Source organism: Alosa alosa, chromosome 2 (assembly GCF_017589495.1).
Source record: "Alosa alosa isolate M-15738 ecotype Scorff River chromosome 2, AALO_Geno_1.1, whole genome shotgun sequence".
Classification (NCBI taxonomy): domain Eukaryota; kingdom Metazoa; phylum Chordata; class Actinopteri; order Clupeiformes; family Clupeidae; genus Alosa; species Alosa alosa.
The window spans coordinates 19412577-19432576 of NC_063190.1; the positions used below are offsets into that span (position 1 = coordinate 19412577).

At 41.7% G+C, this 20000-nt stretch overlaps 2 protein-coding genes across 2 annotated transcripts in view; one reads left to right on the top strand and one right to left on the bottom strand.

The window, feature by feature from the left end:
- Nucleotides 1-6: 6 nt before the first annotated feature.
- Nucleotides 7-3297, bottom strand: plekhb1 (pleckstrin homology domain containing B1). The gene is made up of 6 exons (XM_048237706.1): nt 3135-3297; nt 1851-2003; nt 998-1100; nt 837-876; nt 414-501; nt 7-158 (listed from the first exon to the last, which is right to left on the bottom strand). Exons 1-6 carry the CDS (start codon nt 3169-3171, stop codon nt 22-24), a joined length of 558 nt encoding a protein of 185 aa, XP_048093663.1. The 5' UTR covers nt 3172-3297; the 3' UTR covers nt 7-21.
- Nucleotides 3298-5575: 2278 nt separating this feature from the next.
- The window catches only part of si:ch211-176g13.8 (F-BAR and double SH3 domains protein 2), a 34343-nt gene continuing 19918 nt past the window's right edge, over nt 5576-20000 (top strand). The window contains exons 1-9 of the mRNA XM_048268797.1: nt 5576-5786; nt 6822-6919; nt 7846-7891; nt 12803-12876; nt 13252-13396; nt 14083-14216; nt 15648-15702; nt 15834-15962; nt 18165-18287. Coding sequence (XP_048124754.1) covers nt 5766-5786; nt 6822-6919; nt 7846-7891; nt 12803-12876; nt 13252-13396; nt 14083-14216; nt 15648-15702; nt 15834-15962; nt 18165-18287 — 825 coding nt within the window. The 5' untranslated portion in view covers nt 5576-5765. The remainder of the gene's footprint in view (nt 5787-6821; nt 6920-7845; nt 7892-12802; nt 12877-13251; nt 13397-14082; nt 14217-15647; nt 15703-15833; nt 15963-18164; nt 18288-20000) is intronic.

Consider the following 20000-nt stretch of genomic DNA (forward strand, 5'->3'; position numbering starts at 1 on the left):
AGAGCCTTTGGTGGTCCTCTCCTAGCATAACCAGAAGGGCATCCACAGGAACGACCGCATGGCAGCGCCCGCGGCCATGCCCGCCAGCAACCCCAGTGCCACCGACTCGCTTATGCCATCGTCGTACGGCTCATGGTGGATATACACATGCTGGGCCCCTGTAATGGGGAAAGAGGAGAGGAGAGGAGGTGTTACTCCATTGTGTAAAACAAAACCCAATACATCACATACTGTAGAATTCTAATGGGACACTTGTGGATGTTCTTATGAAACTGTTAAAGTGTCTAATAAAATGAGATGTTATGTGTCAACAACAAATGTTGACTTACAGACAGTTGGTTATAGTAAAGTATACGAGAGAAAGATAAAATAGACACAAAAGCAATGAGACTTTTGTGAAAATCAGTGTTTACCTCCAGTACCAGGGGCTACGTAGACATTGTTGTGGCCGTCCACTCTAACCCGCTGATAAGTCTCATCGTGGGGATCATAAGCGAACACCTGAGGAAACAACCAAGATCATCTTAAAATACACATTATCACACAAATGTGTATTTCCAAACTAGTGTTTTTTCTTTATCAGTGAAGACTTGGCTATGCCATCTGATTTCCAACATTCCTCTACTGTGTATTATCATATACACAGCAAGTTTTAAGTATTTGGCAAACACATTTGTCCAAGGCAACTTAGAACATATTTGGAAAGTGTAGTAGAGAAATACAAAATACAGAATATAACCATTAAATTGTAAAGCTTAACATTTCTCTTATGTGGTGTGGCAGAGACTAATGCTTTGAATAACTGAATGTGCGATCTGTGTTCGACTCAGACTTACCGCGTTACTCTTGGCATCCATGATAGTAAGATTCCATGCCCTGCAATGACAATGACATAAAAATATGAGAATACATTTTCATTTCATGATTTAGAAGACGCTTTTTCCCCCCATAGCCATTCTTTTGGGTAAGGTGAGTAGTGGGGAGAGATCTGACTTACAGCGCCTCGTCTTCGCTGTTGGCACACAGGATGATGTCCGAGCCGTCCTTCATGGTCAACACCAGCAGGTTTTCTCTCGGGTGGCTGTCTGGTGGGAGCACACCTGTGGGCAGAGATATCGAGGTCAGAGGTCATCTACACAAGCGAACTGCACCCTTGGTGACCTTTGACCTTAATGAACAAGTGAGTGAATAAACAGAACCTGGATGATGCTTTTTCAGATATCACCTGCACATGGAAAGGAGCTATGTAACACACACACTCTCTCGCTCTCTCTCTCTCCATCTCTCTTTCTCCCTCTCTATCTCTCTCTCTATCTCTCTCTCTATTTCTATTTCTCTGCCAGACAGGCCTCAAGCAGATGAGTCACTGCTTTTTGAGCTACATTCTCTTCGAGGTCTCTTCTATTTATAAGGGATTTCCAAATCCCCACTCAACCGTATTCTCACCCTATAAAGCACTCAACTCTGTACAACGCCTTGAGACCATATCAATTATTGATGGTTCAATATAAATGCAGAGAATTATATTGAATTGAATAAATCCAGCCGGAGACTCTTAAAGCAACACAATGCAGTTCTGATGCTACACTGACAAACAATACGGAGAATGAAGTCTCTGACATTACCAGCGTGAGCCTGGATATTGCCCTATGTAACGTTGTTGATGGGATAGGATCATCCCTTTTAGGACCCTTGTAGTTTTCTGACTAACTGGGTACAATTTTAGCGGTAAAAGGTGTAGAATATTGACACCAAGCGGCATAGATATCAATGCTTCCATGGGGTATCTTTAAAGCAGGGTCAGGTCTGTTCCAGATACATGTGGGACAGAGAGCTGAGGGGCTACTCACCGGCACACTCCAAGCCGGACTTGACGGCGACGCAGGAGTTCTTCAGACCCACCCGAGTCTCGTAGTCTCTCCGGCTGTCTGACTTGTAGAATACGAGACTGCCATCGATCCACAGGTCACACCAGTTCAGCTTCCAGCGCTTCAGCATGGAGGCTGTGGGAGGGAAACGCAGGCACTCAACAACAACAACAACAACAACAACAATGACAATGACAACAATAACAACAAGAACAAGAAAACTACGCAGTGAAGAAAGTGACATCTGGTGGCTATTGTCCATGAAATGGGCCTTTAGTCCAGATTTAAAGAGAGCGTGTGAGCAATGAAATGGGATTGTCCCTCTCTAATTCTATGATTAAGAGGTCAGGGCATTCACAAAGTGAACACTCTCTCACAACATCTAACATCTCTGAGCTTATTTTCTGTGGTAGCCCAGCACATCCCAAATGGCAAAACTGTTACTGTAAATAGTTTATTGAAAGATGATCTATCAAAGTTGTTCATGAAGACTGATAAACATTTCCAGAGTTTACTTTCTGCCAAGACAGACAGACATATGTGATATGTAGTCTCCCAAACCACCTCCCTCTCAAATAATGTGTCTGTGTCTTGTATTATACATGGAGATGGTTCTGAAAACCCAGTTTAGGTTTCAGGAGGCATTCTCCTCTACATTGAATCACGTCAGACTCCAACCACTGACACACAGACAGCTAATCAGATTAGTCTCTCAATAAGACAACAGTTTCATAACAGCCTTCTCCACCAATAGAATCAACATTTTCAGTACTTTCTTGATAAGATATAGAATCAGTGTCACGGTATGTTAAATTATGACCCTGTTATTACACAGTATAGGTGAAATTGCAATACATGCAACTCAGTCATTAATAACTATTGCTTTGTTGTTATTGCTGAAATTCTGTGCAAATCTGTGTCATCATCTGATGGTGTGGACACCATAGAAAATATATCACCTTACAATTACAAATAGTTATTTTAGTTAATTACTGTTGGAATGATGCATGCACCTCTCTTATTTACACTTAGAATAGAAGAGGAAGAGCAATAAAGAGGAAGATCTCTTCAGCTCACATGGAGGATTAGTTTGGTATTCTTTTGCCCCACTGTTCCTTACTTTAAGCGTGTACCTATTATGTAATTGAAAAACAATAGCAACAACAAAAATGGCATATTCATGTTTGTAAATAAATGTTATCTCTAGCCCCTAATACAGTAACTCTCCCAATACTTTGCAGTACTGTTGTAAGAAATGTCACTCACTTTTTCTCCACAGCCAGCCAGACTTCATGAGAGCCATTCTGGTTCTGGTCCAATTCAAGCACTGAGGTGACAAAGATCCGTAAAATACTTCCCCAGGATATCCTGTAAGGTGCCAGAGGAATGTCTCTCTGTTTGTCTGTCTCTGTGGAATGTTTCTGTGAGCACAGGTGGCAACAGTGGCCTTAAATTGGCTACCTGTGGTGGGAGGGACCAGAGGGAATGTTCTACAGAGCGGAGTCGGCTGTGTGCTTGTCACTCACCACTGGGTCAGATGATGCCCTTTATAATCCCCTAATAGAGAAAGAGAGGGAGAGGCATGGGATGTAGCCCAGCAGATTATCCCGGATTAGAGGAATATACCAAGTACAACACCACCCCTCCTCCTCTTCTCATCTCATGATGTCACCTACTGGAATTTTCTGCCAGTCCAATTCATTCATCTTACACACTCCTTTGCCGTACCGTACTGTTACAGGTGAATGGCAATATACACCACATAGTAGACACACACACATAGACACACACACACACACACACACACACACACACTCTGTGACACACTTGAAAGCACACACACATCAAGAAATATCTTAATCCCTGGGTAAATTTAGCTTCAGGGGCAGCAGTTGTAAAACAGATTCAGTGGGTCATTGGTGGGGACGTTTGGGGATGTTTTTTTTAGCCCGTAGATGTTAAGTCGACTCACGTGTGTGATATTGTTAGTTCCAAAAGTTATTTTTAGGATAGCACATATTCTGAGAAGGACAGGGACCTTAGGAAAGATCCCAATTTTCTGGTTTTCTCCAGAGGCAACCTCAGCTGTCATCCTGCACTGTTCCATAACCATCCATTGATGTCCTGTTGATGGCAGTGTTCTGACAAAATGTTAAAAACATCAAATACAATAATTTAATTTTCAATTGTAAGTAAAAAATCGCATCCAGAACAGGAATCACCCATATAGCTTTTATAGACATACTGCTCTCTGTCTTCTTTCTTTCCTGAAATACCCAACCTTCCATGTCAGAATGTTTTCTTTTTCACCAGCATAGCAAGTATATACTATACCGGTCAAAAGTTTGGGGTCACTTAGAAATTTCCATTCCACTCCATTATAGACAGAATACCAGCTGAAATCAGTTCCTTTGTTAGTTTGTTTTTTAATAAGGACAGCAGTTTTCAGATTACACTGTGTGCTTACATAATTGCAAAAGGGTATCATATTAGACTAAGATTAAAATGATATCAGATTAGTAAACAGAATGTGCCTTTGGAACATTGGATGAATGGTTGCTGATAATGGGCAATGTAGATTAAAGTTCATCCATTTCTTTCTACAACACTGAGAACCCTTTTGCAATTATGTAAGCTCAGCTGGTATTCTGTCTATAATGGAGTGGAATGGAAATGTCTAAGTGACCCCAAACTTTTGACCGGTAGTGCAGATACACCAGCATAATGTAGGTAATACCTAATTGAAGGTGCAGCAAACCACAATTTTCTTTTTCTGCATTTTCCTTACTGAGGATGGTTTGTAGTGTTAGTTTTAACTGATACATCATAGGCTATCATTTAGAAATGGCTTATTACACACAATCGATGACAACTGGATGTGAATATCAATTATCCTTTCCTACCCAAAACATCTGGGGTATTTGACACCTGTTGGCGGGCCTGATTTGATTTGATCTTTGACACCTCTGCTGTATATTAAAGTAACCCAAAAATGTCCAACACATTATCACCAAGCTCTGGGCTTGCACTGGAGTCTTTTGTGTTATCCAAGAGCACAAATGTGTTATGCTTCACAGTTTATTTGAAAGTATTTGTAAAAATATGTTCTGTTTCACTTCTCTAAATCCAAATTTATCATTGAGTTTGTTTTACTGCTTGAACCAAGCATATTTTTGAGAGCAAAAATAATTCTACAAAAAATATGTTTTTCTCTTTGTTCTCTTCAACGTCATTTATAGTTGTTTGTTTTGTTGATTTAGTTGTTTGCTTTATTGATTTTAGACTACTTATTTGTTTGTTCTTTTATGAAGAATCGTAGGCCTACATAACGCAGGTTTTACGCTTTATTGGAATTGAACAAAGGCCTTGATGTTAGCCAGTCTTTGTCTTAGCCTCCATGCATTTTAGCATGTTAAGATCATAGGCCTACAAATGGTGCTGCATAATAACGATCGATGCGTTCACACAATGAATAATGTGAATTAACATCACCGTTTTGATATTTTGATACCGCAAGACGATATAAAGTAACGGTAAAGTTGTCTGACTGACCGCGAGAGGGCAGTCTTCTTCCAGTCGATGCTCCTGAAAATCCCACTGGATCCTATGGAGTCCTGCGGATTTCTCCGTCGTCCGCCACGGACGGACCCCTCTACCGGAAACCCCGCTGAATTTCCATTGCAAAGTTTGCTATTATGTTCCCCTCAGGCTGCAGTTCTCAGCAGTGCCTAAACGAAGGCGTCTGTGCACAGATCGACATGGCCGCCTGATCAGTGTTTCTACAAACGTGTGTTGCCTTTTGTGAGACTAAACTTGGGAATCTATCCAGAACTGCAAAGGATCTGGAGTTTTTTTGTTGTTGTTTACGGGAATACAGCGATTGGCAAAAGTTTCAAAATGCAGCCTCCTCCGAGAAAGGTGAGTTTTCCCTTGTAACCACTTTGATGCATGAACTACAACAATGTTGCAAAACCTTTCAGTTGCGTCGACTATCTTTGTAACACATGCAGCAAAGTTTGTTTTTAAGTTCTTGTAATGTTTAAAAGAGCATTTTCTACAAGCATGCAAACATTTCGCTAAGGATTTGACTCAGTTTAACGCGTCTTGGGCATTGTTCGGTAGCTTATAATTTGCTATAGTTGGTTGGCAGACAGTTTAGCTGAGGCACAGGAGAAATGTTAGCAGTTCAACTGACGTGTTGGATATTTTTGGCAGTAAATGTTTTGCTGAATAACGATTCGCCTGTAGGCTATAGCTTTAGGCTATATGCTTCACTTTTACTAGAACATTTGACATGTTACTTTTGGATTTGATTTAGGCCAGGCCTAAAGTTACTTTGCTCTGGTGTTCTTCATAATTATTGAACTACCTTATTATAACGCCACTTCATTAAACTCACGGTAGCCTAATGAACCTCTGAAAATCAACAGATTTATGTAGGCCTATATGTATTTTCCCTTTAGTAGCCTATCGGATACATAGCAGAACATGCCATATTTGTAGCCTATCTAGTTTACATTTATTCAAATACATTTTAGGCTACATGTAGGCTTTTTTAACTCTATTTTACACTCTATTTAGAAAACAATTTTAAAGTATTGCAGTGTTTTAAAGTATTGCAGCATTTACAAATAATGCGTTTTGCTTAAAAAAAAAAAAAAAAAAAAAAGCCCTCATAACTTGTTCTCTGAGGTGGCACTTGCCATGTAGACCTTACAGAGTAGTTTTCTGATCAGCCATGTAGGAAGGACAGTATCTCTCATTACTGTGTGTGTGTGTGTGTGTGTGTGTGTGTGTGAGAGAGAGAGAGAGCTAGAAATAATTAACATATACCTCCTGTGTACTGTAGTATAAGTGAGTCTTAGGTTGAGATATAAATAGGCCTATCTGCTAAATACCTAACCTCAAACACATCATTGGTCCATGTCTGTCTCCCTACCACGCGCACTGTAGGTGAAAGTCACCCAGGAACTGAAGCACACTCACACAGAGCAGATGAGTCGGCTGCATATCAAGCATCAGGCCGACTGTGACTTACTGGAAGATCTCAGGTAAACAAAGCAACATTAACACTGGATGATTGAGTTTTAAATCATCTTATCCTACACTGCCAGTGGATATGCTATTAGATCAGAAACCTTTTATGTGTTGTTACAAAAGTAAACTTGGTTAGATAGGCCACATTTTTGTATTGGGTATATGGCTACTTAGACATTATGTCCTTAATACATTATTAATGTGTAGGTACAACACATTATTTTTATTCAAAGTTAGGGTTAGTAACATGCAATGAAGTACACATTACAAACTACATATTACTTGTATGATAGATGTACATATTTTAAATACTATTATATGAGCATAGCCTATTATGTAAAATTGAGCTTAATAGCACATGAATAGCACATGTACCTAATTAGACATTTTGGGGAACAGCTGAGAAATTGATTAGCTCGAAACTGAATGAAATTCAGGACTTTTCTTGTGGATATATGTTGTGAATCTATTACACGTTAGTTCCTCATTGCATCAGTTTGAGTCTTTCCCATTGATAGCTTCACAAATGTGTTTTATCTCTTGATAAGGAAGGGCCCTGACTGAGGGGATCATGTGAACACAATGTCTGGTCTCATCACTGTCAATTCCAATCACTGAATGTTTTCTCCATACTCAATGCTGAAAGCTACTCTGGCATCACTAATGTTGTAGTTGTTTACTTTTGTATTGCATAGTAAAATGTTGTAGTATGTTACAGTTATTGCTGAATAGTAAAATGGCTAATGTTCTATTTTATTCTGTAGTTGCTGTATCTACAGTATAACAGTTATTGGTGGAGCTGCACATATGCCATCCCATTGTATACCACCTGACATATCAGTACAGCTAAAAGTGTTTTCTCTGCGATATCCGAACATATAGCTTTTGCAGCTTTGCTGGAACAGTAAATTGACTTCCCTGTTCTCCTTGCTCCCCATAGGACTTACAGTCAGAAAAAGGCAATTTTAGAGAAGGACTACGCTCAGGTTGGTGCACTGATTTCACACTGATATTGCATTGACTTTGATGATGTCTGTGCTGGTTCCCATTTGTTTTGTTTTAGTGCTATGTATTGATGCAGTGTTTCCAATACATTGACTGATTTGTGGCGGCCCACCACAATATCAACATTGACCACCACACAATGATTTTCTAGGTTGTGCTAAATTGTGCTTAAATCTGGTTAGCATCAGAACCACGCTGCGCTAATTTGTTAAAAACTGTTGCATTCAAGTTAATTCTGCAAACCTACCACCACAAATAGAATTCAATTCTGTGGGAAACACTGTGATGCATTCAAAAGTATATGCTATTGTGGTGGAATATATTGACTATCAGACTACTTTTTCAGCTGTGGTTCTACAGGCAGTTGAGGGGGGAAACACAATGCAATTTTTTTACCTTAAAACAACACCTTCAAACTAATTTTGATGCTACACTGACCTTGAATACAGAGAATGGAATCCCTGGCATTGCCATTGGGTATCCGGAACACGTTGTGCGTTGTCGTTGTGTATCCGGAACACCTTGTACATTGTCGCTGTGCATCCGTAACGTTGTTGTCATGGGTAGAAGCTTTTTCGTCAATTTCAGAAGATTTGGGTACCTCCTTAGTGTTAAATGGGAAGCCAGTACGTTGCAAATTGACAAAAAGAGGAATTCCTACATTGTGTCAATTTAACAGTAACACGGTTGCAATATTAGGGCATCATGATGTTAGTGGGATTGGTTGAGTCTGTCTCGAGAAATCTAGAGGGTGAAATATCACAATGTCTCTGCTTTGTGTTTCTCTGTGAAGCGCTTTGAGCATCGAGAGAAAGGCTAGATATAAATGTAATGTGTTGTTGTTGTCTGTTTTATTTTTGTTTGGGGAAATTCAAGCCAAATATTTACTCCGTCTAGCACATGTCTGTCCAGTCATGGTCCCTATGCCTGGAAGATGATGTCATGAGATGATGTGGCTTTTTTCTGCTGCTGTGCTGGATGTGGTTTTCATAGGGACTCCATGCTGTCCCTCCATGCTGGTGTTGTTGTGATGATCCAGACCAATGACAATAGAACGCATAAACAGTATGGTCAGAGTTAAAGTTGAGTGGTATTTAGCAGACGCTTTTATCCGCTGACCAATTGGCAGGTGGTGATGTTGTCACTGCGCAACCACGCCTCCATGGTGTCATGCACCTACTGCAGCCTCTGTTTTGAACTAGTGAAGCCAAAATCGGCATGTCGGTGCAGTGAGTGCTTTTTGATGCTAAACAGGAAATTGGTGAAGTCCTTCCCAAATTGACCATATTTGGTTACATTTCGGGTTTGCTCTGGTGTTTTCACTTTGGGCTGAGCTTACATTGCCCCTGCTTTTAAAAGTCATTGACCCAGCGTGTATAAGGGAGGTTGAAGGTTAGGGGTGTGGTAGCGTGAGGGAGATGGCTTCAGTTTGTGGTCATGATGCAAACCTTCCTATGGAGCCGTCCCACTAGTGTGTTTAGAATGTTGCAGAATGGAATGTGGAATTACGGAACCTCACATTCTTGATGAAAGCATTCTTTCATTAGAATATTCTTAACTCCCCTGCCTAAGGGGAATGGACTGATGGCTCTGTGCATGATGGAGTGCCATCACTGGCTGAGGATGAGCTTTATCTGTCACACTAGAGTGAGCCCAGTTCTGTGATTTTCACCCTTCACCCCACAAACTCCATAGGTTTCAAGGCTATTAGGGGCTATTTTGTTGTCCCTTACTCCATATAGGTCTTAGATATAAAGCTGACATTATAACAGTGACTGTACACCCAGACAAAGCAGCATTTACCGTGTAACAGTCCTGTCATAAGCAGTTCTACAAACCTGACATTTTAATCTGCCTGATCAAAACCTTTGGGTTAAAAGAGAGGCAATGGTGTCCTCCTGAACTTTGTGTCTGAATCTACACTATAACTGGTATTTAGCGGACGCTTTTCTCCAGCCCAGTGTCAGAACATCCTTTCTCACTGTGATGCCATGAAAGGGCTAGCAGAGCTCCAGAGAGCCACAGCTGTTGTTCCAAGAGATGACTGATGAAGAGTTTCATCAGGCAGCAGCAGAGCAGAGGATGCCTAGAGTGTCCATGGGGGAAAGCGCTCTATAAAGCCATGAAGCCAGTACTGCATTGACTGCATTAAGCGTACACCTTTCTGCTTCATAGAGTAACCTCAGTTCGAGAAATCCGAAACCTGCCGAGACAACACCTTATTCTAATTCTTATTCTTATCAGTGATCCTAATGATTCCACAGTATTTTTTTTTATTTGACGGAAAAATGCTCCTATTTGTATGGTTCTTTTACCATTCGTCAATTTCTACTTGCCTGGCTGGATGGCATTTGACCTCTGACCGCTGTAATTTGTCGTTCCTTTCTCTTCTGACTGATCAGAAAAATTAGAACCAGATACCAGTAATTGTGTTCTCTGTAGGTGGAACTTTGTTCTGTTAATGTTTTATCTCATCGTGATATCTGTTTGGGGTTTTTTTTTTTCCACTGAATGATTAGTATCTTTGGCATCGGTTGTTTGATCTATGTTTATTCTCTAGATGCTGTTTTGGGGTTTGCAGAGGACTTTACAATACACTATATAACACAAAGAAGGACAGTGTTCAAAAAAGCACAGAAAGGTGCCCACTGTTCAGCTTAGACATGCTATAGGAATGAAGCGTATGAAATGACGTTGTGTGACTTTGACCTCCTCAGGGGCCCTGGAATACTGGAAAGACACTTCCTGCTGTTGGCCCCTGGTGTCCATGACCCATATTCGTGTGTGATTGGGTGGCAGATGTTTCCTCACATACCCTTGTCATTCTACACTTTCCATGGATTGTTCCACTGTGCATACCGTCTGATGCATGCTCCTATTTCCTCCTTGAATCACACGTAGTAATAAATGATCAGAAGTAATGATAGTGCTGTTCTTGTTTCCCGAAACCTTTGTAAGGGATTATTCCTGAGCAGGTAATTTATTAATGACGTCATGGGAACATTGTCACTCATCCCTCATACAGTGCTCTTTGAACGGACCATAAAGTAGAAGCAGGGAATTGTTTTATTGCTCGGCAAGAGCAAACAGCTTTGCCGGTTGCCTATGAAATTGTGTGTGACTCTGATGAAGTGTGTCCTAGAAACATATTTTCTTTAATGTGCAGCACACTGTGTTGTACTTTCATCTGCAATAAAAAAAAATAACTGAAAAACTTAAGTATTTGTAATTGTTTAACTTTGAGTATATTTCACAAAATTATATAAAGCATTTTATAGTACAAAGTACTTTAACCAGGTAAGAATACGTCCTGTAACGAGAGTTGCTGTAACTTAGTTGTGTAGTAATGTAGTGATGCTTGAAAACCTGTGGTTTTAGAAGAGTGCGCATTGTTGTACACTAATGCATTTGCTCTACCGGTACTTTGGATGGAAAAAAATGCATTCCTGAATTAGTGCCTTGTTTTATTCACCTGGACATTTTATGTACATGACTGTCATTTTTTGTTTTATTGCCATTATGCCTGTGAGTCACATACTTTCACTTCATTTTAGTATATTATAGTTATTATATTTTAGTATAGTATAAGTACTTCATTTTAGTATATTATAGTTATTATATTTTAGTATAGTATAAGTATATGTAGGTTGACACTGGATTCAAAGTGTTGGGTAGTGATCTCCTTTGGCGATCTTTGTGTCCATACAAGGGGACATACCGGTGCATCCACTGAAAAAGGGACTCAGGTTTCCCATTGGCCCAGTTGGCGTCATGTGACCTGGAAACAGTGCTGTGTCCCCACTTCACCCCTCCGCCCCCTGCCCCCTCGCTTCTTGCCCAGGTGTTTGGTCAGTCCGTTTGGTCAGTCCGGTCCCCACTGCGGAGAAAAGGACCGCCACTGTCTCCCGTGGGACGTGTCCCCCAAAGATCTGCACCTGCACCCACCCAGCCATCTGAAAGACCCTCTTCTGCACCCCCTCTACCACTCCACAACCACCCCCTCCTCTCCTCCCCATGCCAGCGGCCGCTGTGCCAAGAGAGCTGCGTCTGCAGCCATGCCAATGATGCCAGCGCAGCGGCCCACCACGGCCTCGGACAATGGCGGTTTGTTGCCGTGGCGCTTTGACGGCGTCCGTTGGTTGGCCAAGAGCCTCTAATGAGCTGGAAGCGTATCAGGGCCGAGCGCGGCACTCTGTATTCGGCCGAGGAATGCACTGTCATTGTTGCTTCCCTCTGGACAGAACAAACTTTCTTAGTGACCAACATGACTTTGGATGGATTGTTTTGTTGATGTTTGATGTTGATGTTATTGTTGTTGATTATATTTGTCGATTGAATTGATTGCAGTTTTACACCAAAAGTTGACCTCCAATCCCTCTTATAGTTAATCATGGGGAACTTATAGAATTGTTTTTGTTCGCCATGTATAGAATCTACTCAGCACACCAAAGTCATCATTTCCCAGGTGACACAGCTGCAGTTGATTTCACAGCTGCTTCTGCACAAACAACACGAATGCAGAAAACAACCTGAATGCTACTTTGTTTAGTTTTCCTCCCTCTCGTCCTGGAACACGGATGTTTTTTAAGCTCTCCAGACCCTGCTGTAGGAATGGACAGAGCGAGCTAACACACACTTAGCTCAGTGGTCAAGATTATTACTAACCGCACACGGCACCCCACTGCTACCCAACAACGAACATACCTGAGTGCTTTATGTAAGGCTGTTATGCTAGAAGTGCATCCAGATGAAATGTTATGGGAAACATTCAGTTCAAAGAGCCCAGGTACATGAAAACAACATCTAGCAAGCATTAGGCACATGCTTTTTATTGCCTAGCTAAATGTTGTTGATTTCCCCCTGTTTGTTTTTTAAATCTATTTTTACTGCAGGCTCTGCATAAACTGGCCTCACAGTATCTGAAGAGGGATTGGCCTGCTGTCCAGTCAGAGAATAAAGAGCACAGGTGACACACACACACACACACACACACACACATTTATATGAAATATTTATTATATATTCTTTCATTCATTGAAACAAGCAAAAGTTAAAGTTGCACTTGAAGATGATTTAAATAAAAATAGAATAGGTTATTTTTTCAGATTCCAATGATAACATTGGATAACAATCCGATTACACAATTTACATCACAATTTTTAAATGGTAGTAAAGAGCATCATCAGACGGAAATTGGGTTGTTTGTTTATTGTGGTGGCCTTTAGGAAACCATGCACTTAGTCAGTCCTTTTGAAATGTGTAACAACAATATCTAGTGTCTTCCCCAGTTTGTACTGATATAGTGATGCTAATGACCACTGTGCTATGCTGTGTCTCCCAGGCACATCTGCACGGTGTGGAAGGCCTACCTGGAGGGCATGGTCCAGGTGACCCAGAGTCGCCTCAACGACTGCGACAGCTACAGGAGTCACGTGTGTGAGCCCATCAAGACCTTCAGACTTCACAAGGAGCAGCAGCTGAAGAGGGTGAGAGCACCAGAGCCCAAATCAAAATCAAATTCCCCCCAGAGCCCAAATCAAAATCATATTCCCCCCAGAGCTGAAATCAAAAGAACAGAAATCTGAATCATATTTCTCCCCAGAGCAAAATTCTAAATCCTATGTCTCCCCAGAGCAGAAATCAAAATCATACTTCCCACCAGAGCAGAAATCAAAATCATATTTTCCCCATCAAAGCGTAGATGTTCCATATTCATTTTATGCTGTGTTAAGTGTCCTCTTATTAAAGGTAATAAAGGTTACCACTATGTGATGTTAACTCTTTAAATATACCTTCATGTGTTGTCATATGTAGTAGCCTAAGCCAGTAGCCAGAAGAGCAAACCTAGTCACAGTTAAGATTTGAGGTCCTCAGTAGCGGTTGTCCCCCTAGTGTAAATCCATAACAAAATCTTCTTTAAAGTTCCACTAGCATACTCAGAACAAAGTCTTCTTGAAGTATATGTATTTTCATAAATATTTTTTTTACAATTATGATTTATCTTTACTCAAACAACTGCAATTTTTAATGTTTTTAAAAACAGAGATATAGCATTTTGGAATCAAACTTCATATATATATATATATATATATATATATATATATATATATATATATATATATAGTTATTATTATTATTATTAATAATAAAAACCCTGTGTGTTTGGGGGCAGTGTGTGGAGCAGCTGACCCGTATCCAGGCGGAGCTGCAGGACACGGTGAAAGATCTGACCAAGACCAGGAAGAAGTACCAGGAGACGGAGCAGATGGCCCAGGCCGTGAGGGAGAAGGCCGACATGGAGGCCAGGTAGGTCCTCTCACCGCCAGGCCTGGGCGCCAGGGAGGGGCAAAAGGGACTGATCAAGTGTGCCCCCTCAAATAAATCTTCTGCCTCCTTACGGATGGGCTACACCGGGTGCGTTATTGAAGCACTCTGTTAGTGGAGCGTAAAAATGATTCTAGAACACTAAAGGTCCACGCTGCTATCATGTCCCATGAACGGAACACTGCATTTACGTGCCTGGAGTAGCCCACCTTTTAGCGTGTACCGCCACATAATAAGTTTCTATATTTCAATGTTCTCAGTTAAGAGGGACCTACTTTCTGCCAGGGTATCAGCAAGCCATAGAATATGAATGACAAAAAGAGTCTGCTAATTCATATAACCATAAATATGAATATGACATGTAATTAAAGGTTATTTAGTTGTATATTAGTTGTGTTAAAAAAGAATGAGGGACCTAAGCGCACAAAAAAACAAAACAAAAAACAACTAATGATAGTTTTGCATTGGGACCCTTTGTTTGATTTGTTGGAATAGCTATAGCTTAGCACTCTCCAGTCGAGCCCCTTTACGCCACGCGAATGTGATGTGTATGTGCAGACAGACTGCACGAGCTCAGTCCTCGCTGATCCAGGCCAGTGTCAGCACAGGGGCTAATTGAGATGATGGAGTGGGCCTGCCCGTGTTTGGGCTCTTCTGACATCTTAATGGATCTCCCTGTAGGACACACTCACCAAAATATTATGCTCCTGTGGCGGACTGCTTTTACGACCCCAGTGCAGAATTTGGGAGACCAGTGTCACTGGCCCCCACACGTCCTTTCGCACTCCCACTCGAACTGCCACTTTAGGCAGCCCGGCAGGAGGGGAGGAAGGGGAGGGGGGGTGGGGGGTTAGACAGAGGAGACTTTGGGGGGGGGGGGGGTTGCTTTTGGGGAGACCTAGGGTGATTGATCTGTCGGACCTCGAGGAAGTCGCACCTTCTGTCCAGGAAGGGGCATTTCAGACGGGGGAAGAGATGGGAAGAGAGGGGAGGGGAGGGGGGGGGGGAAGAGAGGGGAGGGGAGGGGAATGTGTTCATTTGCAGATTTGCAGACATGCATGAGGTGGTGGGGAGGGCTCTTTTATTGAGCTGGCTCTTATCATGTAGATTCCTACAGCTAAGCAGAGTGATGAAAACAACCACCATAATGAAACGCAGAGTTCAGCTCCCATGGTGCATTGCTCCAGACACGTGGTCCTCCACCTCATTTAAAGTGATTTAATCTTGTCATGGGGACATACTGTACCTACACTACACTTATACAACTTCTGTTTTTGTCAGACTTCAGACTGTAAGGCATGTGCATGTTGGATCATGTTAGGAAAAACTCATCTCTCTCTCTCTCTCTTTCTCTCACTCCTCTCTCTATCTCTTTTTGTCTTTCTCTCTTCATCTTTCTGTTTTCCCCTTTAGGTCTAAGCTCAGCCTTTTCCAGTCCAGATCTAGTTTAAAGCGGGCCAGTGTAAAGGTGAGTTATTCACCAGCTAATGTATACATCACTGTTCAGTTCAGACACAATGCACCATCGATACCAATAGCATGTTTTTTTTTTTTAAATAGGGGCTAGTTTTTGCATTAATGATCTTTATCGCTTCGCAGTTGAAAGCCAAGAGGAATGAATGTAACTCCAATGCCACCCATGCTAGGAATGACTACTTGCTTATGCTGGCGGCTGCAAACGCCCATCAGGACCGCTACTATGAGACTGACCTCATCAACTGCATCAACGTGAGTCTGCAGAGATGGACAGACTTCATAAAAAACACTCAACATGAACAGAACTCAGAACTGTAGGGGCATTAAAATGTACAAATGCACATTCACAAGAAGCAATGGAAACAACAGCCAAATGCTTTAGCAGAGATGAGCCATAATCACCAGTCGCAGTCACAAGTTTCATAAATTCAATTTACATGCAGTATTATTGGAAAAAAGTCTGGGTTACATTTTACTTGACAGTATCGACATAAGAGTGACATGACACTGTCATGAATGTGTCATAAACAAGTCATAAACGTTTATGAAATTACACTTCTGTTATTAAGTGACATTCGGTTTTTGTCATAACAAATTAAGATTAGGTTTAGGATTAGGGTTAGGATTAGGGTTAGGGTTAGGGCTAGAGGTTAGGATTAGGGTTAGGGTTAGGGTTCATGTGTCATGACAGTGTCATATGTTCATGACAGTGTCATGTCACTCTTGTGTCGATACTGTCAAGTAAAGTGTTACCAAAGTCTGCATAGCTACAGATTGTAGCTTTACAGTTTTTTTCGCTAACAAGCGCTTACCCATACTTCAGATACTTTTTCTAAACTCTTAACACAGACTCACACCTACAAAACACAACTGGCCAAATGGATAATTTTCTTCTCAAAAACACATTTTGTTAAACATACTACTAACACATCTTTCTTTGCACAAACTAACTTTACCAAAACACTGGAAATCTGACTCAAAATGAAATTATTCTGTCAAAGAATAACACTTGTTTTCACTTCACAAGGTACATGCAGTCAATCAAAGTACACCAGGTTTCAAAATACTGGCTATTGTTGACATTACAAAAACTGCATAGACTTTTATGTTTCAGTTTTACAGGTATTTGCATGCAAGTTTTACACTAAATTTCTTGGTTGAGAACTGTATGTCCACATGTTATGTTCACATTCAAAAGCATTCCAGTAAAAAGCAAATCAGTTTTTTTCCTTTACTGTTTACTACAGGAGGTACAGTAGAACAGAAAAAGTTTTACAGTATTGCAATGCTTACAGTGAACAAAATATCCCTGAAACACACAAACATTCTGAACAAAAAAACAACAGCGAAAAGCCCAGATAAAAAGGGGGGAGCTAAAAAAAAGCACAAAATTACTGTATCTAATCTCTGCGATTACATCAGTGATAGTGGCACAAACTTCATCACTGACAGCAGTTTTTGCAGCCAAATGGAATGCCACCACACATACACCTCTACCTTGCTCTCTCCTTGGGCCTGCTCCTCTCACTGCTCCTGCATCTCTCGCTGCATCTCTCACTGGGCCTGCTCTTCTCCCTGGGCCCCTTGCTCTTACTCTTCCTCATCCAGACATTACAGTGTTTGTCTTTTTCTGTTTCTGTTTCTAAAAACATTACTCCTCAAAGTCCTCCTTTTACTGTGTCAGTGTAATAGAACAAAATAACCCCTGCCACTGAGTCTAAGCCAGACTGGAATCAGCTGTGGTTGGCCTAATTTACCCAACATAAATCAGTTGTGTGTCAATTATCGAATTGTTTGTTTATTATCAGCTGAGATATATTGTTTTTGAACTGATATCATTGCAGAAGCATTGGTTTTTATACTGTATCTAAGGTTTGGAATATTGTTTTTACTATTTTGGGATGTTGTGTGTTAACATTCGTAAATACTGCAAAAATAATCCATAATTTTGTTGGGAGGTATAGCTTGTCTGTTAAGAAAATGTAAGCATTGTGGAAATGTGTTCACTGACTGCATATCGTGTGAAAACGACATGAAATGTGTGGATGGTATGGCCATAAAAGACAGATGCTGTGCTAACTGTATTTAGAGTTTTGAAAATGTGACAACTGGTTTGACAAATGCTTGTTAGCGACTTAAAAAAAAAACTGTAAATGCAATTTGTATTTACATTGAAATTGTATGTAACTTGATATGCTGATACGTAGATGCATATCAAAACATTAAGATTGACTGAGGAAGACCAAAGCATGTTGAGACCCTTAAGAGTAGTTCTCTGTTTGCCTTGACAACTCTACCAAATGATCACATAATATGAGATTGGACAAAATTAGTGTATTTTTCAGTAAAATATCAGTGGTCCCTGTTGAAAGTGATTTTCCACTAACAGAAACAGAACTGAGTCCCTGAGTGAGTTCCTTCATCTGTTCTTCTTTGTCTTGTTAATCCTCTCAGGTTCTGGACGGCAGCATCCACGACCACGTCAAGCACTATCTGCTTTCTCTCTGCCAGACAGAGCTTAGCGCCTCACAGGCCATTCACAACACGTTCAGCTCCCTTCTGGATAAGTCCAACCAGGTGGGCTGTCCTCCATCATTGTCACAAGAAAATATTCAGTGCTTTAAAAAAAAAAAATGTGATAATGGGATCTACGCTATTAGTCACTGCTGAAAACAAGTTGTTCCTGTTATTTCTCATATTTATCAGTATTGCATCAATATTTCCCACCAAACCAGTCCATAGTGAATGATACATGGGGCAACTTTGTGAGCAATATTGCCCGGCAATCACATGACCTCCTTTGTTTTCTGATTGTATGATCGTGACAATTTGTCAAGAGACGACAATTTGCTAATAGGTTCTCCAGATAAAACGTTCGTGACCCGATATCAATTGGAAAGTGCTTGAACCACATCGGCCAGCAACATGACGCACAAAGCTACCCAGTATCATCATAACCTTTCGATGTATCTGCAGACTGTTGACTGCTGCTTGTGGGACACTCCAGACTAACGCCCATATATTCCACCAGACCTGTGCCCAGTGTGGGCATTGGGACAGTCTAGACTAGCCCCCAGACCTGTGCCCAGTGTGGGCAATGGGACAGTCTAGACTAGCCCCCAGACCTGTGCCCAGTGTGGGCAATGGGACAGTCTAGACCAGTTGTTCTCAACCTTTTTTCAATGATGTACCCCCTGTGAAATATTTTTTCAGCCAAGTACCCCCTAACCAGCGCAAAGCATTTTTAGTTGAGAAAAACAGACTTAAAATAGAGCACTGTGCACTGTGCCATCGCTATGCTTCAACCACGACTCCATCGTTTGAGTTTTGACAGTGATTGACAGGTGATGGCAGGTGGCATGTGACAGGTTGGGTCGAACCATCCTGGTATTGGGGGGGGACTCTAGGTTTTTAGGATAATGAGATTGAATAGCCTACTGAAATATAAAATTCATTTTATGAACTTTTCCTGAAATATTTATTAAATAATTGTTTTTAAAGTTTTTTTTGCATGGATTTTACTTTTTAAATATATGTATATTCTAAAATCTCATGTACCCCCAGGGGTACGCGTACCCCCATTTGAGAACCACTGCTCTAGACTAGCCCCCAGACCTGTGCCCAGTGTGGGCAATGGGACACTCTAGACTAGCCCCCAGACCTGTGCCCAGTGTGGGCAATGGGACACTCCTAGACTAGCCCCCAGACCTGTGCCCAATGTGGGCAATGGGACACTCGGACACTCTAGACTAGCCCCCAGACCTGTGCCCAGTGTGGGCAATGGGACACTCTAGACTAGCCCCCAGACCTGTGCCCAATGTGGGCAATGGGACACTCTAGACTAGCCCCCAGACCTGTGCCCAATGTGGGCAATGGGACACTCTAGACTAGCCCCCAGACCTGTGCCCAATGTGGGCAATGGGACACTCTAGACTAGCCCCCAGACCTGTGCCCAATGTGGGCAATGGGACACTCTAGACTAGCCCCCAGACCTGTGCCCAGTGTGGGCAATGGGACACTCTAGACTAGCCCCCAGACCTGTGCCCAATGTGGGCAATGGGACACTCTAGACTAGCCCCCAGACCTGTGCCCAATGTGGGCAATGGGACACTCTAGACTAGCCCCCAGACCTGTGCCCAGTGTGGGCAATGGGACACTCTAGACTAGCCCCCAGACCTGTGCCCAGTGTGGGCAATGGGACACTCTAGACTAGCCCCCAGACCTGTGCCCAATGTGGGCAATGGGACACTCTAGACTAGCCCCCAGACCTGTGCCCAGTGTGGGCAATGG